The sequence below is a fragment of the Hemiscyllium ocellatum genome, chromosome 5 (genome assembly GCF_020745735.1).
Source record: "Hemiscyllium ocellatum isolate sHemOce1 chromosome 5, sHemOce1.pat.X.cur, whole genome shotgun sequence".
In the NCBI taxonomy this organism is placed as follows: domain Eukaryota; kingdom Metazoa; phylum Chordata; class Chondrichthyes; order Orectolobiformes; family Hemiscylliidae; genus Hemiscyllium; species Hemiscyllium ocellatum.
In genome coordinates, this window is record NC_083405.1 from 51,149,858 (window position 1) to 51,174,389 (window position 24,532).

At 39.1% G+C, this 24,532-nt stretch overlaps 1 protein-coding gene across 2 annotated transcripts in view; it reads right to left on the bottom strand.

Moving 5' to 3' along the window:
* Positions 1 to 16,965: 16,965 nt before the first annotated feature.
* Positions 16,966 to 24,532, bottom strand: part of phf14 (PHD finger protein 14) — a 239,054-nt gene continuing 231,487 nt past the window's right edge. Inside the window, exon 18 of one of the 2 annotated variants that reach the window (XM_060824742.1) lies at positions 16,966 to 17,209. In XM_060824742.1, coding sequence (XP_060680725.1) covers positions 17,123 to 17,209 — 87 coding nt within the window. In that variant the 3' untranslated portion in view covers positions 16,966 to 17,122. The remainder of the gene's footprint in view (positions 17,210 to 24,532) is intronic. The other variant, XM_060824743.1, reaches the window with a different exon arrangement.

Below are 24,532 nucleotides of genomic sequence, written 5' to 3' on the forward strand. Positions count from 1 at the left end.
ACTACAGGTGACCCCATTGCACTATACACTTTCTCTCATTCACACACAAGTGTGCACACACACACACACACACACACATACTCTTGCATTCTCACATGTTCATGTAGACCCTCTCTCATACACAAGCTCTCTCTCATATGCAAACACACTACCCACACTATCACCAACACACGCACCCTCTCACAGGCTTATACCCCTTTACACTCTCACACTTTACCAAGCATACATACATACAAAAACACACTCTCTCATATGCACTCACACTCACTCTGTCTCTTGTGCATGCGCGCGCACACACACACACACACACACACACACACACACACACAAGTTTAAGGGGATGAAATTATATTTGCAGATACATTTTATTTTTCTCAAAAAATGCATAACCTAGAGACAGTCAATCCATGTATAATTTTGTAAAATCCACTTTGGAAATATATCCAGTCTGACTCAAGATTGGGATACAGAAAGACTTTAACCTCTCAACTTTAATGCATTGTCTGAGCCGAGATGTCACCTTTTGTTATAAAACCTTAAGGTATCTTGAGAATGTGACTTAAAAGAAGTTCTGGGATTGACATCTTAATGAACTGAAACTGGCAAACCCATTCTAAAAAGATAAAAGACTTACTCTTGGTTTGTTCAATATATCACTTCAGCTGCATGAATTGTAATCTTTGACTATAAATTCTGTGCCTTATGGTCCTGCTTCACAACCACCTGATGAAGACGCAACACTCCAACAGCTAGTGCTTTCAAATAAACCTGTTGGACTATAACCTGGTACTTTGTGATTTCTTTCAGCAGGACAAGTCTGTGCAATTTTCCACATTGCTGAGTAGATACCAATGTTGTAACTGTACTGGAACAGCATTGCTGGGGTGTGGTATAGTTCTTCAGCATTAAGCTTTCATATCAGTCACTCACAAATTAACATGGATATTTGTGGATAAAATATTGCATATAATAGTAATGGTCTGAAGACAACAAATGCAAAATGCTGGAAATACTGTTTGCAATTTTAAAAAAATGTTGCTCAAATGATTTCACTTAGTACAATAACTGATTAATTCTATTAATTTTTTTAAGATATACATAAAATGACTTTGCCTTGATGTCATTTTGCATGTATCTAGTTCTGTTAAAAGATTAACCTGTCAAAATGAAGCATTAAGAACTGAAGGTGACAATTTTTTGCTTTGTCTTGCAAGAGCAACTTCAGTTTACTCTGATTCAGAATCAATAATTCCTTTAATAGATTGTGCAAGGTAGAAAACTGCAACGGATGAGGTCAGGATAGGACAATGTGAGGAATGCATTCAATTTTTACTAGCTGTTAAGCATCAGACTGGTTGGAAGCAACAATTTCTGCTTAGTATAATATTGAACATATTTTAAAATAATTTTTCTGTCCCCACATCAGTGTAATACTGAACAAAAACATGAAAAGACAATGGAAATTCTCACAAAACTTTACTTAGAACTATTTGAAAAATACTTTATTTGTAAAAATGCAAGCATGATAATGCAGTTGATTTCATTAACATTCAATGGGATACAGACACTAAATGAATCACTTACAAGGGTATAACAGCAAAGTACTATGGCTACTGGAAATATGAAATAAGTGCTGAAAGTCAACAGGTTTGACAGCATCTGTGAAGAAAGAAACAGAATTAATGTTTCAAGTCAAATTTGACCGTTCTTCAGAAATGAAGGAAGGTAGAAATATAATAGGTCCTATTTGGTTGGAAGGAGTGGAGAAGAGGCCAAAAAAGGGAAGATCTGAGCTTGTTTTGAGGGCAGGAGAGATTAAATAACCAAGATATTATAGAACAGAAGAGAAAGAAAGTGATAATTATTATTGTAAAGAAATAAAGCATTGGCTCAGATTAAGTGTTAATGGTGCAATAATAGACAATTGAAAGCAAAACATTGAAAACAAGATTAGCACTTGGCAAAGTAAAACAAAATCAAACTGAAGACCAGAATTCATGGGCTGAAATTCAATTGTGAGTCTGACCTATGTAAAATCCCTCATAGGAAGGTGAGGCGCTGCATCTCTAACTTGAGTTGCGTTTGAGAGGAACATTACAGCAGACTGGGACAGAAAGATGAGAAAGAGTGAATTACACATTAAAATTACAAGCAACCAGCATGTTGGAGGGTAAGCTTGTGAACAGACTGGAAATGATCAGCCAGCCTGTGAGTGGACTCTCTAAATGTTGCGTTACAATTGAATAAAGTGAATATAGCAGATGAGATTCAAAGATATACCTGGGAATTGCTCTTCACCCAGATGGAGGTGGTTTTGGGTAGTGAGAAGAGAGGAGAGAAAAGGGTTTCTGACAATTATATGGGAGGTCCCTGTCACAAAGAAGGGAAAAATGCCTTTACTTGAAGCATAGTTATATTATACTGACCACCCTAACCATGTCATCAGGCAGGTTTGGGACAATTGCACAAGAAGTCACTCAGCCTTGTTGAAAGAAACTCTTTTGTGAAAGTCAGCCAAAAAAAGTAAGATTCAGTAAGATAGATATATTTAACTTCCATATAACTATAGAAATTTGTTGCTTTAAGTTGATTTTAAAGCCTAGAAATATTTTTGTTAGTAAAATGGAATTGCTGTTCCATGCAAAGGGAAAAGGAATTTACTTTTGATTATTTTATTTATTTTATTACCATTGACCATTAGCTAAACATGTTTGGAACCCACTCTTCAGTGCCATGTATTTTCAAATGTTAGTCACTTCACATGTTTGTGACAGACAGTTGTCCAACGAAAACTGAACACTTGCATTGGAATCCCAGTTTCAGGTTGTTTTTTCTGGATTTTGCTTAAATCTTACCGAAAACTTAAGATAGTCACGTGTATAAGTGGGTAAATGTCTTCTAGCCTCCCCTTGTTTGGTGTTCAGAAATCCTGAAACCACTGGATTGTTTTTCCACGAACTTCTCCTTTTAAGATGAAAATTCCTATTTATCCCTTAAAACCAAATAAATTCTTCCTCTGGAAGGGGATGCTGCACCTCTGAACTATTGCACTTACCAGGACCTCCAGATCCCTTCTCATTTGCATCCATTGAAAATACAGCTACGGAAACAGATGTTTGAAGGAAGTTCGAGAGGATACCAAACCACAAATGGTTAAAGTCAGTGACATCAGACAGGTGACATGCAAAATCAAACAGGTCCTCATTTAAAATACAAAAACATGCAAAACTCCTTCATATACAAAATGTTCCTTTCTCTTTTGCTCACAGCTATTAGACTCACTGCGAGTATCGAACCATCTCTTTTTGCTCATTATCCCCCATCTCAATTATACTCATGGTTTCATGGGATGGAGAGCCACAAATTGTTCACAAATTGGGAAAAAGTCTAATATGTGTTGCCTATCCAGGCTGTCCTGTAATTCCTGAATTAATTTCTCAGTCAAGTACTCTAGATGAATTATTTTTTGACTGATTAGCCCATAAGTTTCGTCATCCATCCATCCTTGGATAAACATCACTTCTGCATTAGAAATATTGTCACACCTCTCCAAAAACATTCCCCTAGTAAGGTTTTACTATTTTGTGTTACTTGGAATATCTTCCAAAGGCATTCTTCTTTTCATTTGTGATATACTTTGTACTGAAGACATCACTGTATCAGTTCAATCTGCTACCAAGAAATATTCCCTATGGGAGTTATCATTGGCCAAATGATGGCTTTTATGTTCATGAAGTAGAAAGTGAGGACTCCAGATGCTGGAGATCAGAGTCGAGATTGTGGTGCTGGAAAAGCACAGCAGGTCAGGCAACATCCGAGGATCAGGAGAATCGATGTTTCGGGCTGATGAAGGGCTTATGCGCAAAACATCGATTCTCTATGTTCATGAAAACTGCTTCAATGTATTCAATTAATATATCAATCATAAATCCCAGATTTCACACCAATTTTTAAAGTTAGGCATTCACTTTAATCTTAGTTGCAAGATTTAAGACAATTACAATGACAGACTGAATTGAGAGAGCCCTGATTGATTACAACACAAACAAAAACAGAAATTACTGGAAAATCTCAGCAGGTCCGGTAGCATCCATGCAGAGAAATCAGAGTTAACATTCCAGGCCCAGTGATCCTTCTTCAGAACTGATGGAAGGTAGGAAATGGATTTTTTTTATTTAGAAGATGGGTTGGAGGAGGAGTAAACGGAAAGTGGAGATCAAGCCAAAAGAGAGAGAAACACAATTGACCAAAGGAGTGGTTCAAGCCTACACTGCTCACCATGTGCTTTCCTCTACACTGCAGAAATGAAGTGCAGATCACAATGCGGAACATTTATGTTCTGTCTGCAAAAAAGGACCTTGAGCTTCCAGTTGCCTGCCACTTCAACACTCCACCCTGTTCCCTGGCCAACATCTCTGTCTCAAGCTTGCTGCACTGTTCCAGTGAAGCTCAGCACAAGCTGGAGGAACAGCATTTCATTTTTCATTTGGAATCCTGCAGCCTTCTGGACTTAATCTCGAGTTCAGCTTTAGGGCCTCAGCCCTTCCCCATGCTTTCACCAGTGCCCTCAGACCAGGCATTGTCATCACATGGACTGCTGCCACACGCTACCCATTGCCAGCTATTAGCAGCTATTCATTTCCCAAGATTGACCTTTAACCCCTTTGTATGTCCAACTCCTTTTTTACTTTTTTTCTCTCAATCTCCACCTATCATTTACCCTTTCCCTACCCCATCTGCTGTGTAAAAACCATCCCTTCCCTACTCACCATCAGTTCTGAAGAAGAGTCACCCGACCCAAAAGGATAACTCTGATTTCTCTCTACAGATGCTACCAGACCAGCTAAGCTTTTCCAGCAATTTCTGCTTTTATTTCCAATTTCCATCATTCAAGTTCTTTTGATTTTTTTTAATCTAATTGATTACAAGACCATTTTAGATTACAGTGTAATAATAATCCTGAAGAAGGGCCACTTGACTCTAAATGTTAACTCGGCTTTTGCTCCACAAATGCTGCCAGATCTGCCAAGTTTCTCCAGCAATTTCTCTTTTTGTTTCAGATTATCAGTAGCCACAGTTCTTTGCTTTATTTTTGGTGAGAGTTGTTGTTTATTAACCCTTGCTAGCAATCACCTCCTGTGCATGTTCAAAGGCATCCTTAACTCTAATTCATTGTGTCAATCCCTAAACAGCACTCAGTCAGCCTCTAATTGGCTAGACAGCGTGTGCCCAATTTCCTGATTGGTTTCTTTAAAAGTGATGGATATTTTACTGTTATCACTTCCTGCTATCTTCTGAACTACTTCCTTAAGATGTAAGGCATTTATGGGAACAGTTTTTTTATGGCATGTTTCTTTTAGCTTACTAACTTTGCAGATCTCTACCAAGATAAAGAACATTACCAAACTAATCTGTCTCTGCTTGACAGTATGCAATGGTACGTCTGACATTCCTTCTAAGTTGTCTATGTGCTCAGCCGCTCTGATGTTCCAATCATGATGACTGGCATTAGCCTGACAATCGCTGCTTGACTTCTGGTTCTGGAAATTGCTGTCACGCGTGGGACATGGAATTCTGCGCAGCTGGGAAAAATACTAGAGGGATGACCAGTCATACTTGAGTGGTTAGTACCATTATACATGTCTCAACTGAAAATTCCAAGTGCCACATCAAAAACTTTTTTTTAGTTAAATGAACTACATGTGAATACAGAATAATTGTTGATGCCTGAAAAAAATGTTAACTGAAGATATCTTCAAAGACATACCGGTTTCTTTTATCCTCCAAAAGAAACACAAGTCCCATCAGCACTAACAAAACTTTATCACTGAAATGAAGATAACAAAAGTAAAATAAAGTACTTAAATGTGGAACTTAATTCCAAAGTAACATAGTGACAAAACTAAATCAGGTTAAAAATGCAGAATTGTGCCTTTTGAGTAAAACATGTTACATTTGTTATCCTGAGTTTACATTGCTTGTGCCACGAAAATAACCATAAAACTACAAACTCATGAGCCTATTTTTGACCTGGGTCATTTTGTTTTTCTTCATAATATAAATTGCTCAACAATTAACGCAAATAACAAAATATAATTTTGATTGAAAGGAATGAAATTATTGAAAATATTGAAGATAACTTAATCCTATGTAGCATGGGTGAAAGATGCTACATAATAGTGATGACAGATCATGTGGAACTGGAGCTGGTCAGACAGCTCCAAGAAAACTAGCTTCACTTACCATCCCCTACAGTAATGCTCAGCAAATTCTGTGAGAAGGTGATGAGGAATTAGGGGTACAGAGAAGTGTAGCAGGATGTCACAGAGGGTACAGACATTTCAGAATGCTGGCAGAGGAGGAGAAAATATGTTAAGTTATGGCAGCTCACTGAAGTTTGTGAAAATGATGAAGTACAATTTGTTGAATATGGCAACTGCCGGCAGCATGGGAATATTTGATGACATCACTATTGGTGGAAACCAAAACTTCCTTATTGCTGACCCCAGAAATAAATTAACATTTGGAAAGATTAAATTAACGCCACCAAAATTATTGGTGCACCATGTTCTTCAAAGTGAATGGTGAGCACTAGTCCATGGCCAATAATAACAAAATCTAAACCTTTAGGCGTGTAATTGGCTCTGATAACTGGGTATGTATTTACATTAGTTTCAAATTTGAAAAAAAAAAATCAAGGTTAAACACCTGTTGTTATTATTAAAATGAAAATGATTTACTCTAATAAGTAAGGCATGGCAACCTGTTGAGTTTCTAAAAGAGGTCTATCACCTTGTGATTTCCCAGATGGAAAGAAGTCTTTTCTTCTCTCTCCTCTCACTGACAATCCTCTTCAATTAATTTCCCGAGGGGGACATTTTGCATAATAACCAGTGATGAAATTATTTAAATCCAATTTCTCTGCAAGAAGGAGGAGGAATATTTTGAAAGAGAAGGTTCAAAATGTCAAGATCTGCATTACGCCAGTTGAAAGTGAATCAAGAAGAAAAACGAAGTTATTTCCAAAAAAAGGAACACGCCGAACCAGAAACCTGCCAAAAGCTGATGTATAGCTCCCAAAGCCAGAAAAATTCAATGTTTGAAAATCTATTTTGAATATAAAGGCCCTTTCAAATTATTTGGATCATCATATGTTGTAATTTGGTCAGTTGTCTTTGAAAATGAAAATGAAATGTCTTAGCCTATTAAACAAAATCAAACAGGAATCCTACATCGTGTAACTTGTGACATGAAAATTTATGGGTCAGTTATGACTGTAGTGGAACAAAGGGCTTTTTATTTTCTGTCAGATTGAGAGCATCATTCACCTGCCAAGTTAAAAGTATCATTTCGAAAAAAATCATAATTTAGACTTTTGAACAAATTATTTTGTTTCAGACATTTTAACTTATTCTGATAAAATATTTTTATCATCAGAGATTTTCACCTTGACGACCTACATCTTGACCAAGGGGGTCATTATCAACGTATGGAAATTGGGATATTTGCTTTGAACATTCATATCTAGCAAGATGTAAGGTAAAAATACTTATTACATTGGTCTCTGTGAAACTAGTGATTGTGGCTTTCCAACAAGTTTCTTATTTATTTACTAAGATTATACTCATGGCAACATCAAGATATGGAGGTTGGCAGTAAGTAATTTACTTTCAGGAAACATTTTTCAGCACCCGTCTTCTGATTTCGATTATATTTAGTTGTATTGTGGTTGGAACGAATTCCACATTATTACATCAAATGTACATGAAATTTCATCGAATTTTCTTCACCTCACTCTAACCACACACTTGTGTGTTCATTTCTTGTTCACTGTTCCTCCACCTTCGAAATGTGACACCACTGTTAAAAAGGGAGATAGACAAAAGATGGGGAGTAATAGACACTTAGCTTATCTTCTGTAGTGGGGAAGATACTTGAGTCTGTTATCAAGGATGAAATAATAAGGCATTTAGATAGAAATCGTCTCATTGGGCAGATGCAGCATGGGATAATGAAGGGCAGATATTGTTTAACTAATCTTTTGGAATTCTATGAAAACATTACAAGTAAGGTGGCTAATGGGGACCCAGTAGATGTGGTGTACCGAGATTTCCAAAGGCCTTCGACAAGGTGCTGCTGCATAAGATAAAGATGCATGGTGTTATGGGTAAAGTATTAGCATGGATAGAGAATTGGTTGACTAACAGGAAGCAAAAAGTGGGATAACTGAGTTCTCTTCTGGTTGGCAATCTGTAACTAGTGGTGTGCCTCAGGGATCAGAGGGACTGCAATTACTCACAATTTATAAAGAAAATTTGGAATTGGGAACCACGTGTAGTGTGTCAAAGTTTGCAGATGACACTAAAATGAGTAACAGAGCAAAGTGTGTAGAGGTCTGTGAAAGTTTGCAGAGGAATATAGATACTTAAGTAAGTGGGCAATGTTAATAAATGTAAAGTCATCCAACCACCTGATGGGGTGCAGCGTTTCGAAAGCTATTGCTTCAAAATAAACTTGTTGGACTATAACCAGGTGTTGTGTGATTTTTAATTTTGATAGGAGTAACAGTAAAAGGATTATTACTTGAATGGTTACACAAGTTGCAGCATTCTGCTATGCAGAGGGGCCTAGGCCTTGTGTATGATTCACACAGGTTTGGTCTCCAGGTCCAACAAGAAATGAGGAAGGCAAATATAATCTTGTCCTTTATTGCTAACAGGATTGAGTTTAAAAGCAGGGAGATTATGTTGCAGCTTTATAGGGTGCTGGTGAGCCCACATCTGGAGTACTGCTTGCAGTTTTGATTCCTTACTTGAGAAATGATGTACTGGCACTAGAGAGGGTGCAGAGGAGGTTCACTAGGTTGATTTCAGAGTTCAGGGGGTTGGTTTATGAGGAGAGATTGAGTAGATTGGGATTATATTCATTGGAATTTAGAAGAATGAGGGGAGATCTTATAGAAACATGTAAAATGATAAAGGGAATAGATAATACAGGATTTGTGAAGATGTTTCCACTGGCATTTTCACTTATATATTACTTTGCTGTTTTGAAATCAAAAATGTTCACAATTCTCTAAGAGCGTTCTAATCAAGGAGAACTTTGGACAATTACATGCGGACAGTGCAACTAGAATTAGTTTTTGCTTTACTTGGCAGTTTGTGCCTTTATATAGTCCTTTCCATGTTGCTAGTATACTGTTTGTAATGAGGTTAGCTAGGTGGACCTCCTGGAATATGAATTCTCTGACTGAGCTGTTAATCTGGTCCAATCAAGGAGCCTTGGCAGACAGATATAAACAGGAGTGTCAGAGATTCTGTTCACTTTGAGAGTTGCCTCTGAGGGAGCTGGATCAGTGTAACTAAAGGGTGACTTGATGACAGGATACTGGTCTCTGTGGAGTTATTTCAACCATGAAAAAAATGCTTTTTAAAGCTATCTAAGTATTAGCCCAGTGAAGTTACTGCAGAAAACCAGGAAAAACATTAAGATTCACAGCCTAATACAGCACATCCAGCCATCCATCCAGCAAACATTTGCTTAGTAAAGTAATTAAAAATAAAAGAAACAGAATTAACTGGAAGCTCATTTAAAATGGAAACACCAAAGCAGTGACTTGGATTAGCACAAGAAATTTGAGGACATGTGAAAACATCTTTCCAAAGGGTTTGGAAATAACTTTATAACTATTCCCCAGACTGTGACTGAGAATCAGATAAAAGGGTTAATTCTTAAATCACCTTCATAAATTTCCAAAGAGCAAAATATGTTCTTCACTGAGTCATTCCATGACTCCAAAGGATACATGAGCGGCATTTTGCAAGCAGCCTCTCATTGATCCAGTGAGGTTACCAATCCCCTGTTTCAAAGAACCGACAAGTTTGTCCTGTTCACCCTGATTGTGAGAGTCAGACTTTCAGAGATTTGAAGCCACTGCAAGTTTTCCATAGGTATAGACTGCATTTGTGTGCAATCTGAGCTCCCCAGGAACTGGTGGAGACAGCCCAGGACTTGCATGTCCTTGGGACGTGGGAGGGGAGTTGAAGTGGTCGGCTGCAAGCTGTAAGGAAAAGGGCCAGAAAAACTCAGCAGGTCAGGCAGCATCTGTGAAGAAAAACAGAACTGATATTTCAGGTTAATGACCTTTTATATGAACTCAAATGAAATAGAGATGCAAGGGTTTTTAAGCTAGTGGGATGGTGGGGATGGAGGGGGGAGCAGGATAGATTATAATGATATGAGATGTGGTTGAACAGCAATAACAGTTTTTTCAACAGGCACTGTCCACTGTTTCAAGTTACAGAAAATTGAATACTGTCCACAGTTTGTCATTTTCAGATGTTTGAAGTTTCAGAATGCCAGATGCATACATAAATATTTGTTATTTGTGTCTCCTCAATAATTCTTTTTTGCAGGTGCCCAGTATTTGTGAATGTCTGTTGGGTTTCATTATAAAATAAAGATTTTAAGATCATTCTTACACCAAGAATTCCCAAATTGAGGATCATGAGCTGAAAGCATATGGAGAATATGTCACTCTTCTTCTTAGCATCTAATAATTTTCTATAATCTGTGGAGTCAAAACATAACAATTGTTGACACTGGTTTCTTGGAAAGACATTATGGCATAGGGAACTGTGAGCAGTGACATCATAGAAACAATGTTACATTCTGAGTCATGTAGCAGATGATAAATGATGACATTATAAATCCTCACCTAAATAAAATTCAGAAGGCATGTTAGGAAAAAGGAACAGTGACAATAGTGTGTTTTTCTATGGACCAAATCTATTTTACATAATTTGACGTTGGAGTACCCAAGCAACCCCAACATTTATAAAATGAACCATTGTTTCCAGGATGTTGCCATTGACCTTAGTCAAGATCAAAGAGATGTTGTGGTAGCTGGCTGGAGCCAGACATCCGTTGGGGATAGCAAATAAATCAAGGCAAAACATAAAGGGAAACAGAAATGCAGAGAGCCAAAGGAAAACTGACATCCATATTCACAGATCCCTTAAGATTGGAAAACAGATAAATAAGGCAGTTAGGAAACTATAGAGAATAATTTACTTTATTATCTGAGACCTAGAACAGAACAAGGTGGTTATGACAAATTGAGCAACATGTAGAATATTGGGTACAGTTCTGGTCACTGCTTTACAGTAATGATGTGACAGCATTAAAAAGGGTATAAAGGATATGTGAAGGTGTGCCAGGAATGAGCATCTGAGGAAAAATTAGGTGGTTTTACAAAAATGGGTTTTTAAAAATCGGGTATCCTACAAAACATACCTTTTAAGGTAAAACAATGTTCTGACTGTGGGATGGTGTGAGCATACTAATTCTGCCCATAGATCTGTAAACAAAACCTAAAGAAAACCAAGCTTTTCTAACTTAATATGTAGGGATAGTTTGTTTTCTGCCTTAAGAGACACAGAGACAAAAACAAAATAGCTATTGCTAAAAGCAGAGGGAAACAATATTTCTTTGTGGTGGTGATGTCCAAAGGTGTGTGGATTAGGCATAATGGACATGCTAAATTGCCCTATGTGTCCTGGGATGTGCAGGCTAGGTGGATTAACCATGGGAATTACAGAGTTAAAGGGAAGAGGAGAGGAAATGGGCGGCATGGTGGCACAGTGGTTAGCACTGCTGCCTCACAGCGCCTGTAGACCCGGGTTCAATTCCCGACTCAGGCGACTGACTGTGTGGAGTTTGCACGTTCTCCCCGTGTCTGCGTGGGTTTCCTCCGGGTGCTCCGGTTTCCTCCCACAGTCACAAAGATGTGCGGGTCAGGTGAATTGGCCAAGCTAAATTGCCCGTAGTGTTAGGTAAGGGGTAAATGTAGGGGTATGGGTGGGTTGCGCTTCGGCGGTCGGTGTGGACTTGTTGGGCCGAAGGGCCTGTTTCCACACTGTAAGTCTAATCTAATCTAAAAAATTGTGTCTGAGTAGGATGCTCTTTGGAGGGTTGGTGTGGACTCAATGGGCTGAGTGGTCTGTTTCCACACTGTAGGGATTTTGTAATGCTGGTGAGAACTGGCGTGGGTCCTGTTGCTGGAGGACGGATAATGGATTTTAGTTTATTCATATTCAGTGAAACAATTTTCAAAGACCGTTGGAAGACTCATCTCAGCCTGGCAGAGAGAAGACACCCTGTTGAAAAGCTGGAAGGAACTTGGAACTCAATTCTCAAGGCTACATATCTGCTGATGGTCTTAATGCAATTTGATTATATTAATTATTTAATGGGGAATCATATTTTCTTCATTATAGCATATTATGTGTATTAAGTCATACTTAGTCCATATTGAGTTTAATTTGTTTATTACAATTAAGGAGAATCATGCCCTGCAATTCTTTTCATGGGTCACTGTGGAATTAATTTGCCTCTTCAAATGCTTTTGAATTTTTTTGAGATTGTAACAATAGTTTAGTGTTGTGTTCTTTGGAACAGATAAGCACAAGGAGAATTTAATTGACATATAAAATTACAATGTCTACACAGTAGGCAAGGAGAATTTACTTCCTTTTGCAGAGGTTTTTAATGACTACAAGGGCATGGAATTAAAAGTAAATTAAGAGAAGGAATTAGAGTAGTTGAATGTTGGGGTATAGATTTATTTGTTGGCGTATATAACTAACAGAGTAACAAAAAGAGAAACCTAAATAAATTTAAAGAGTGCTTGGTCTCTGCTGAGTTGCCCTAACCAGCAAAGTTAAGAACCAAGAGCTGGAGAACCAGATTAAGTTGGATCACTCTTTTGATGGCACATATATAATGGACTGAAAGATTCCTCCTCTGCCATACATTTTCTTTCTTCATATACTAGTTCTTACTTTTTTCTCCCGAAAAAACGATCAGATACACCACCAACCCTGGCACCTGGGAGGCAACACAACTTTGAGTCTCTCTCGTTCCCACAGAACCTCCAATTTGTCCCCCCAACTATGGAGTCCCAATGACTAATACTCTGCTCCTCTTTAGCCTTCCCTTCTGAGCAACAGGCACAGACTGTGCCAGAAACCTGTGCCCCAGTGCTTACCCCTGGAAAGTACCCCTTCCAACAGTATTCAAAATAGTGATTAGTTTTTTTTGAGTTTTTCAGTCTTTTTAGTCTCACTGGGAACTTAGAATAATGGGAATGGATGTTAGGGTAGTTGAATGTTCCTCCTGAAGAATGTGGGAGGTAAGGGATACCAGTAGCGTCCCTGCTGACTGCATCTGCAGCAAGTGTGCGCAACTCCAACTCCTTGAAAACCACGTTAGGGAATTGGAGCTGGATGAACTTTGGATCATTTGGAGGTGGAGGGGGTTATTGAGAAGAGTTACAGGAGGTAGTCACACCTCAGGTAAAAAGAGCAGGTAGATGGGTTACCACCAGGGGATGGAAAGGGAACCGGCAGGCAGTGCAGGGATCCCCAAGTATACTGTTGGGGGGATGACTTACCAGGGGTAAACAACAGGGCACAGGTCTCTGGCACAGAGTCTGTCCCTCTTGCTTAGAAGGGAAGAGGGAAAAGGAGCAGAGCATTAGTCATTGGCGACTCCATTGCTAGGGGGACAGATCGGAGGTTCTGTGGGAATGAGAGAGACTCACTGCTAGTGTGTTGCCAGGTGCCAGGTTCATGATGTCTCTCATCATGTTTTTGGGATCCTTGAAGGGGAGGGGGAGTAGCCCCAAGTTGTGGTCCACATAGGCACCAATGACACAGGTAGGAAAAGTGATGGGGGTTTAAGGCAGAAATTCAGGGAGCTAGGGTGGGTGCTTAGAGCTAGAACAAACAGAATTGTTGTCTCTGGTTTGTTGCCCATGCCATGTGCTAGTGAGGCGAGGAATAGGGAGAGAGAAGAGTTGAACATATGGCTCCAGGGATGGTGCAGGAGGAAGGGTTTTGAATTCCTGGATAATTGGGGCTCTTCCTGGGGTAGGTGTGACCTCTACAAACAGGATGGTCTTCACGTGAACCAGAGGGGTACCAATATCCTGGGTGAAATTTGCTAATGCTCTTTGGGTGGGTTTAAACTAATTCAGCAGGGGGATGGGAACCAAAATTGTAGTTTGAGTACACAGGAGATTGAGAGTAGTGAAGTCAGAACTAAGATTTCAAGATTGCAAGAAGGCACCAGCAAGCAAGACATTGGTTTGAAGTATGTCTACTTAAATGCCAGGAGCATCTGGAATAAGGTGGTTGAACTTGCGGCATGGGTTGGTACTTCGGATTTCCATGTTGTGGCCATTTCAGAGACATGGGTAGAGCAGGGACAGAAATGGTTATTGCAGGTTCCAAGATTTAGATGTTTCAGTAAGACTGGAGAAAATGGTAAAAGAGGAGGTGGTGTGGCACTATTACTCAAGGACAGTATTATGGTTGCAGAAAGGACATTTGAGGACTCATCCACTGAAGTAGTATGGGCTGAGATTAGAAACAGTAAAGGAGAGGTTATACTGTTGGGAGTTTTCTATAGGCCTCCAAATAATTCCAGAGATGTAGAGGAAAGGATAGCAAAGATGATTCTCGATAGGAGTGAGAGTGATAGGTTAGATGCTATGGGGGCTTTAACTTTCCAAATATTGACTGGGAATACTATAGCTCAAGTACTTTAGATGGGTCAGTTTTTGTCCAATGTGTGCAGGAAGGTTTCCTGACACAGTATGTAGACAGGCTATAAGGGGTGAGGCCACATTAGATTTGCCACTGAGTAATGAACCTAGCTAGGCATTAGATTTGGAGATAAGGTGAGGATGTGGTCGAGGAAAATACTGAGTTACAGGCTACTAGACCAGATGGGATTGAGGTGCATAAGGAGGAGATGTTAGCAATTCTAGAAAGCGTAAAAATAGATAACTCCCCTGGGTCAGATTGAATTTATCCTAGGATTCTCTGGGAACCTAGGCAGGAGATTGCCGAGCCTTTGGCTTTGATCTTTACGTTGTCATTGTCTACAGTAATAGTGCCAGAAGACTGGAGGATAGCAAATGTTGTTCCCTTGTTCAAAAAGGGGAGTAGAGACAACCCTGGAAATTATGTACCTGTGAGCCTCACTTTGGTTGTGGGTAACGTGCTGGAAAAGATTATAAGAGACAGAATTTATAATCATCTAGAAAGGAATAAGTCAATTAGGGATAGTCAACATGGTTTTATGAAGGGTAGGTTGTGCCTTACAAACCTTATTGAGTTCTTTGAGAAGGTGATCAAAAGGTGGATGAGAGTAAAGCAATTGATGTGGTGTATATGGATTTGATAAGGTTCCCCAGGTAGGCTATTGCACAAAATACGGAGGCATGGAATTAAGGGTGATTTTGCAGTTTGCATTAGAAATTGACTAGCTGAAAGATGACAGAGGGTGATGGGAAATATTCACCTTGGAGCTCAGTTACAAGTGGGGTACTGTAAGGATCTGTTTTGGGTCCACTGTTGTTTATCATTTTTATAAATGACCTGGATGAGGCCTAGAAGGATGAGTTAGTAAATCTGCCGATGACACTAAGGTCTGTAGAGTTGTGGATAGTGACAAAGGATGTTGTAGATTACAGAGAGACATAGATAAGCTGCAGAGCTGAGCTGAGAGGTGACAAATAGAGTTTAATGTGAAAAAGTGTGAGGTGATTCATATTGGAAGGAGTAACAGGAATGCAGACTACTGGACTAATGGCAAGATTCTTGGTAGTGTAGATGAGCAGAGAGATCTTGGTGTCCAGGTACATAGATCCTTGAAATATGCCACCCAGGTTGTTAGGGTTATTAAGAAGGCATATGGTGTGTGAGCTTTTATTGGTAGAGGGATTGAGTTTTGGAACTTTGAGAACATGTTGCAGCTGTACAAAATTCTAGTGCGGCCACATTTGGAGTACTGCATACAGTTCTGGTCACCGCATGATGTGGAAGCTTTGGAAAGGGTTCAGAAGAGAGTTACTAGGATGTTGCCTGGTATAGAGAGAAGGACTTACAAGGAAAGGCTGAGGGACTTGAGGCTGTTTTCATTAGAGAGAAGAAGGTTGAGAGGTGACTTAATTGAGACACAGGTAATCAGAAGGTTAGATAGTGAGAGCCCTTTTCCTCGGGTAGCGATGGCTAGCACGAGGGGACACAGCTTTAAATTGAGAGGTGATAGATATAGGATAGATGTCGGAGGTAGTTTCTTTACTCAGAGAGTAGTTGGGGCATGGAATGTACTGCCTGCAACATTTAAATGGCATTGGATAAACATATGGACGAGAATGTAATACTGTAGGTTAGATGGGCTTCAGATTGGTTCCACAGGTCAATGCAACAAGAAGGTTGAAAGGCCTGAACTGTGCTGTAATGTTCTATGTTCTATTCCAACTATGGGATGCATAATACACAAAATCCTGCATTACGACCTGGAATCAAGTTGAACAAGACTCTCTGAATGCGATATCACTTGTGTTGGAGTCAGTTCTTTGCTCGGTCTGCAATATTAATTCCAAATTTGGGTGATGGTATTAAGCATTTTCTGTGGAGACTGACTGCAGTTATTAAATGGATTCCAGCTTTGCAAATATAATTTGAACTCTTTCGTTATATTGGATATACCGTTCTCAGAATTACAAATGTTGTATGGTGGCATCCATATCAATTTTTATTTGCCACAACTGAAAAAATGCAGTTCAAGCCTACATACATTGAAGGAGTGATCAAAACTATACTGGTGCTGTATGATCAGGGCATTTATTAGCAAAGATCCTACTGGAAATTCACTGCACTAACGATTTTAAATGCTATAATCATTTGAATTCCAATATGGCGTTTGGAGAGCTAGATTATTTTTAAAAAAGCAATTTTCAAACAACTAGACATTCTGGTGAGCATTTAAATCTGAGACAAGGCTACAATTATTGACATTGAGGTACACAAATGCTAAGCAAGTTGATTGTTAGAGTATACAATGAGGGATTATACATATTCACACACAGAAGACAGTATCCTTAAAAGCACTTTTGAGGTATTTATTAAAAGGTTCACAGACAAGGATTAACACAATGATGATTGATGAAAACTAGGTTGAAGAACAAAGCACAATTTTCAAAGGTAGATTTCGACATGAGGCATTTACCACTTCTACTCCTACATGACGTAGAGATATTATTTTTATACTACTCATTTACTGGTGTGAACTCATTTTCTTCCACAACATTTTCTTCTTCACCTTCTTCATCTTCCTCAAGGTCGTCTTCATCTTCCTGTGAAAAGATTTTTTTTTAAAATGAAAGATTCTCATTTTAGTATCAAATCTACATAATGGCAACACCACTCTCTGTCAAACTTAAATCACTTTTTGTTGAACTCAATCTTTCAATTTGAATACATATTAAAAATGATTAAATGTATATTTATTATATTGAAGTTCTAATATTTTCACTTATAAATCCACACAATCATTTAACTCTTATCTTTAAATACAGGTTGTAGGATCCAGTACATCTATAATAATTACATCATGAGGAAACATTTCCCCAAATTTGGTGGCAATTTATCTCTCCCTATTTGTACAGCAATAAAGTTAAAGATCATCTGTCCACTTTTATAAAGTAGCACTAGAACTCCTTCAATTGAAATACAAGTTAATAAACTGAAAATAAAATTTATAACTGTCTGATCAACTATCTTAAAATTAATAGTACCAAGTAGTTATGGTGACAAAATGTTCTTCAATTCTGCAGGCAGTTACTCAAATCAGCTGAAGTGGCTATGAATCTCATTTTACAGATGTTTTATGCCTCTGTACTGCATTTCATGCACTATCCACCAAAGCTTCCTGACAAGCCTGCCAATTTTCCAATTACTGGTAGCACCATATGTTATCTGAAATTCAGTCAAGTCTAAAATAGGAGAAAAAGAGCACGTCAGACAGCAGCAATCTAGCAATCTTCCATAATTCTGTCAATTACTGTGCATTTATTACAAGTCAACTGTCTAAATGAAGCAGTAGTATCATAATGCTCTTCAGCTACTATGGTTTCACATTCAACTGACATATTGCATTCAGTTCTAAGAACACAGCAGCTATAAAATGCTCAACAGGTTTCAAAATGCTTTGGTTATGATTTTTTTTCAGAATTCAATACATTGTGATATGAGGGGCTATTAAGAAATGCACAAACAGCAGAATTTGCTGTTCAGCTCTTCACAGGAAAGTAAAGTATCGGGGTTGGGGGAGCTGGGCGGGTGGAGTGGGGGGGGCATCATGGGCTCACGCACGGTGTACTGCTACCTAGTCTCCTGAACGGGGAGCAGACTTCACAGAAAACTCCGAGCCCAGAGGAAATCAATTAACCGAATAATCAAATATCCGAACAAAATAGTGCCCGCCCATCTCATTCGGATAATCACGGTTCCTCTGTATTTCGGTACAAGACTGAAGCTCACGTCATCAACACTGATGAATAATTGTGGTGTTCTAAGAAAACTGGGCTTTCAGTGACCAGCTGAGTGGAAAACCTCAATACATTGTAAAAATGAGATATGAACAGCTGAGCCTTGTACCAGTTGCTGTGTAATCTGATGCAGTTTTTGACAATGTAACTGAAAAGCAAGACAGTTGTTTGTTCTCCAGGGAGAAGTCGTCCATGGCAACATGGTTCATTTTCATATGACAGTCTTGACTAGTGTGACATTTACTTTGTGTAGTTGTCAGGAAAATGCACCCCCTATGGTATTACACAGTTTATAACTGTGCTCTCAAAGGTGAATCATAAGATTCTACTATAGGGAAAAAATAAGGATCTATGTGGTGTGCCCCTGTCTAATGATATCACTATGAAAGGAAGCCTGAACTGACTAATTACAAAATGAAGGAACCATAACATTTATTTTTTTTCAGATTTGCCTGTTCAATTGTAATCATCTAGCTTTCTTTTTGAACAGTTTTGTTTGAATTTCTGCTAGTGAAACAATGAACAAATAGGTTAGCTGCTCACAAGACAGATTACTTAAGGGTGTCAAAGGATATGCGTTAAGCAACTGCACATTTTAATTGTGCCAGTTTTAACTATGCTAGCAGCAATTCAAGATTTTTTTGACAGCTTTAAAGCATAAGTGCAAGGTTTGAGCATAACTCCTTGAATTCAGTATGATACCCATCCTTAAAAAGGAACATTTTTAAAAAAGATTTCAGTTTCTAACTGACTTGATTAATTAACTATCTGTGAAAATCAACATCTGCATTTTAAAAGGATATCCTGGAATCTTGCAATAAACACATATTCTTAATTACTTATTATTCCTGGGGGTTTTCTGGCATTATTGATGAGGACATAAGATTGTTTGCACAACTTGACTGTATCTAAAAGGACGTATCACTTATTCACAAAATTAACTGCTAGCTCGCAGGGACTAGAGAATGAGTAATTGGTAATTGTTTAGCCTACATAATTCGAGTTACTGATGTGGGTTCAATAGCTGACGGACCTGACCTTAAGCCAATGGAAAAAGTTAATGAAAATCATTTCCTAATTAGCAATCAGATGTCCTCAGTATTATTGATACAAGTTTCAAATTCTTTTGTGTTACAGTTTAACCATGTGTCTTCTGTAAGTAATTTTAATGAGACAAAGTTTGAAGTAATATCACTTCAGAAACAGGTGTAGACATAATGTTTCTGAGGAACAGATATATTGGCCTTGAAATATTCACTTAGAACATAGAACTGTACAGCACAGAACAGGCCCTTCAGTCCATGATGTTGTGCTGACCATTGATCCTCATGTATGCACCTTCAAATTTCTGTGACCATATGCATGTCCAGCAGTCTCTGAAATGTCCCCAATGACTTTGCTCCCACAACTGCTGCTGGCAACGCATTCCATGCTCTCACAACGCTCTGTGTAAAGAACCCGCCTCTGACATCCCCTCTATACTTTCCTCCAACCAGCTTAAAACTACGACCCCACGTGTTAGCCATTTCTGCCCTGGGAAATAGTCTCTGGCTATTGACTCTATCTATGCCTCTCATTACCTTGTATACCTCAATTAGGTCCCCTCTCTGCCTCCTTTTCTCCAAATGAAAAAAGTCCAAGCTCAGTCAATCTCTCTTCATAAGATAAGCCCTCCAGTCCAGGCAGCATCCCGGTAAACCTCCTCTGAACCCTCTGCAAAGCATCCACATCTTTTCTATAATAGGGTGACCAGAACTGGACGCAGTATTCCAAGTGCGGTCGAACCAGAGTTTTATAGAGGTGCAACAAGATCTCACAACTCTTAAACTCAATCCCCCTGTTAATGAAAGCCAAAACACCATATGCTTTCTTAACAACCCTGTCCACTTGGGTGGTCATTTTGAGGGATCTATGTACCTGCACACCAAGATCCCTCTGTTCCTCCACACTGCCAAGACTCCTATCCATAATCCTGTACTCAGCTTTCAAATTCAACCTTCCAAAATGCATCATCTCGCATTGATCCAGGTTGAACTCCATCTGCCACCTCTCAGCCCATCTCTGCATCCTGTCAATGTCCGGCTGCAGCCTACGACAGCCCTCCATACTGCCGACACCTCCAACCTTTGTGTCGCCTGCAAACTTGCTGACCCATCCTTCAATCCCCTCATCCAAGTCATTAATAAAAATTACAAACAGTAGAGGCCCAAGGACAGAACCCTGTGGAACACCACTCATCACTGACTTCCAGGCAGAATATTTTCCTTCTACTACCACTCGCTGTCTTCGGTTGGCCAGCCACTTCTGTATCCAGACAGCCAAGTTCCCCTGTATCCCATTCCTCCTGACCTTCTGAATGAGCCTACCATGGGGAACCTTGCTTTGCTGAAGTCCACATGACCTGCCCCTCATAAAGCCGTGTTGACTACATTTAATCAAGCCATGCTCTTCCAGATGGTCATAAATCCTATCCCTCAGAATCCTTTCTAACACCTTGCAGACGACAGACGTGAGACTTACTGGTCTGTAATTGCCGGGGATTTCCCTATTTCCTTTCTTGAAAAGGGGAATTACATTTGCCTCTCTCCAGTCCTTAGGTACGACTCCAGTGGAGAGCGAGGATGCAAAGATCTTTGCAAGTGGCGAAGCAATCGCATTTCCCGTTTCCCAAAGCAGCCGAGGACAAATCTGGTCTGGGCCTAGCAACTTGTCAATCTTAATGTTTGACAAAATTTTCAGCACATCACTTGCCAGAGAGGTTTTTTATTAGCAGTCATTACCTATGATGGCAACATTCAAAGATTTCTGGGCCCTGAAGAATAAGAAATATCATGTTGTCTTCACTGCTTGTTCATTAAGTCCTTAATAAATCTTGCTGAATAAATTCTACCAGATGCATAAATACTGATCATTTATATCTGGTGAGGCCAAACACAACCGAGCACCTCATCATTACAAGTTAGGATTCCAGAACTTTAGAAATTTTAAGCAGAGCATTTCAGCATTGAAGTCCCCTGAATTTAAATAAACTGAAGAACAAGAGACTTTTTAAAAAATTCATTCGTGAGATGTGGGCATCACTGGCTGGCCAGCATTTAATGCCCATCCCTAGTTGTCCTCACAAGGTGGTGGTGAGTTTCCTTGAACAACCAACCAGGCAGTTCATGTGCTGTAAGTTGACCCACATTGCCTTTAAGGGGGGAATTATGACTTATCATGCTTGAAAATTTTCACTTTATTTTCTGCTGCAGTCCAAATTTATAGTTACTGCCTCTAACGACAAATCTCCATTTTACTCTGAAGGGTTTGTTCACGTATTCTAAACTCAGTACTCCATTCAAGAAGCAACAAGGCAAAAACAAATCTCTTTAAAAGGTCCTTAGTCTCCAAGATAACTATAAAACAGTTTTGTCCTACAGACTTCATTTTTGAAGCAAGGAGTGGAAAGAGATGGAAGAGGTGAAAGAGGGAAGCATGAGGACAGAAACATTAAAAGGGAATCTGGTGATATACATGGTCAGCATAAAGTCTGCATTCTGAATATACTGCATTTCAAACATTATGTCCCCTCAGTCAAGAGGAGGTGGTGGCAAAACTCTCACACATTAGGCCATGCTCCCCAGAAACAAATCATTTTATTAAAATGGTACAGATTTTACAAAGCCCAGAACTTCATTTTCTCCAGAAGTGCAAATGAAGCATTAACAGCTTATAGATTCCACCTGGCAAAATGTGAACTGACAAAGTGCAAAGGAGGCAGGAACTCATTTTACAGCCATTTTGTACACCACCAATTATTGCTACTTGCAGTAAAATGTTGTAGTAGAAGTTCATTTAATGAACCTCCAAACCATGTATCATAAAATATTTGCAACCTGTATTTTTATAAATCAAAGGGTTAAATAGGTCAAAAACACCAATTCTGTCCTAGAGTTTAAAGTTGCTTATGTTTAAACAAATGGGACAGACATAATTAGGAAAGATGGCAAATTAGGTCATATAATCTTTAAAATAGTTCTAACAATGCATACACCACATGTAAGAGACAACTATCTGATACTCCGACCTCCTTTTTCTATACTTGAATTCAGTTTTGCAATGGTTGGAATTAATAGGCCAAGAATTATTTTTTGTACTGAGCTTGTTATGTGCTTCAACATTCCATATAATGCTAACAGAGCTTAAAAATGTGTTGATGGAAAAGCACAGCAGGTCAGGCAGCATCAAAGGAGAAGGAGAATTGACGTTTCGGGCATAAGCCCTTCTTCAGGAATTGAAGCAACAACACATTTTTAAGCTCTGATCCCCAGCATCTGCAGTCCTCACTTCCTCCATATAATGCTAACAGTCAACTAATCAACTGTTCATTTTTTGAGAATTGTGACAATTAAGAAAGAAAGGTATAATAGTGAACTTTTTTCCTTGATAACATAGTAGGGATACTTCAACAAGCTACAACTAATTTATAAGTTTGTGTTACAACCAAACGAGAAGGGATGAGTCAGCTGTCCTCCTTTAAACCCTGTCAGTTGTCCACAAGACCTTAAATTCTATTTAGGAGGTATATTTATTTTTAGATTAGATTACTTACAGTGTGGAAACAGGCCCTTCGGCTCAACAAGTCCACACCGACCCGCCGAAGCGCAATCCACCCATACCCCTACATGTACCCCTTACCTAACACTATGGGCAATTTAGCATGGCCAATTCACCTGACCTGCACATCTTTGGACTGTGGGAGGAAACCGGAGCACCCGGAGAAAACCCACGCAGACACGGGGAGAACGTGCAAACTCCACACAGACAGTCGCCTGAGGCGGGAATTGAACCCAGGTCCCTGGCGCTGTGAGGCAGCAGTGCTAACCACTGTGCCACCGTGCCGCCCTATTTAGTAGGTAGTTTTAACTTACTTTGATTAAAAGCTTTTACCCATTCAAAGTTAAGGCGCCAATTACAAAGTGCTGTTCAGTGAAAACAAGACAAAATTGACTACTTATTAAGTCTGAGAAAAATAATAAAATGTGACCAACACGTATATGTAAAATTTAAAAGGGGTCAGTGTATATTCTTTTCTTTTGTGTTAGACAATTTAAAAGTGCTTACATTCCTTGAGGTTTAACCCAAAGCCACTGACGTTCAGTGAAACTTGTGGTATCGGAATTCTCAGTGAATGGATTTTTTTTTTAGAATTTGCTTAATCACTGGGTGTTTCTTGAGAAGTGGAAACAAACAAGGACAAGAGCTAGCCAACAGAAAGCAGAGATTTGAACTAAATGGGTCTTTTTCTAATTGGCAAGAAATAACTATAGGGCTACCAAAAGGTTCGATGCTCAGGCCCCAACTACTTACAATCTATATTAATGACTTGGATACAAGAATAGAAGGCACGATAGCCAAATTTTCAGATGACACTAAAATAGGTGGGGCAGTAAGTTGCAATAAAGAGACAAGAGATTTACAAGTGAATATGGATAGGTTAGGTGATGAAATGTGAGGTTATCTATTTTTGTTGGAAGAAAATAAGCACGACTGATTATATAAATGGAGAGAAACTTCAGTGCTTAGGTGCAGAGGTATCTGGGAGGCTCATGCATGAATCACAGAAAACTATAATGTGGAGGTGCTGTTGTTGGACTGGGTGGACAAAGTCAGAAGCCACACGATACCAGGCTATAATTCAACAGGTTTACTTTAAATCACAAGCTTTCAGAGCACTGCTTCTTCATTTCCTCTGGTGCTCCGAAAGCTTGTGATTTCAAATAAACCTTTTGAATTATAATCTGGTATCATGTGACATCTGATTTTGTCCACAGAAAAATAGAATGAAGGTACAGCAGATAACAGGGAAAGTAAAAGGAATTTTGGCATTTATTGTTAAAGGAATAGAGTATAAATGTAAGTGTTGCTGAAACTGTACAAGTCATTAGTGAGACTGCACTTGGAGTACTGTATACAGTTTATGTCACCTTGCTTGAGAAGGGATGTAGTTGCACTGGAGGCAGTTCAGAGGAGACTTCCAACAGTGAGGGGTTTGTCTTAAGAAGAGAGATTGAGCAGTTTAGAAGAATGAGTGGAGTTATAATTGAGGCATACAAGATCCTGAAGAGGACTGACAAAGTAGACATAGAT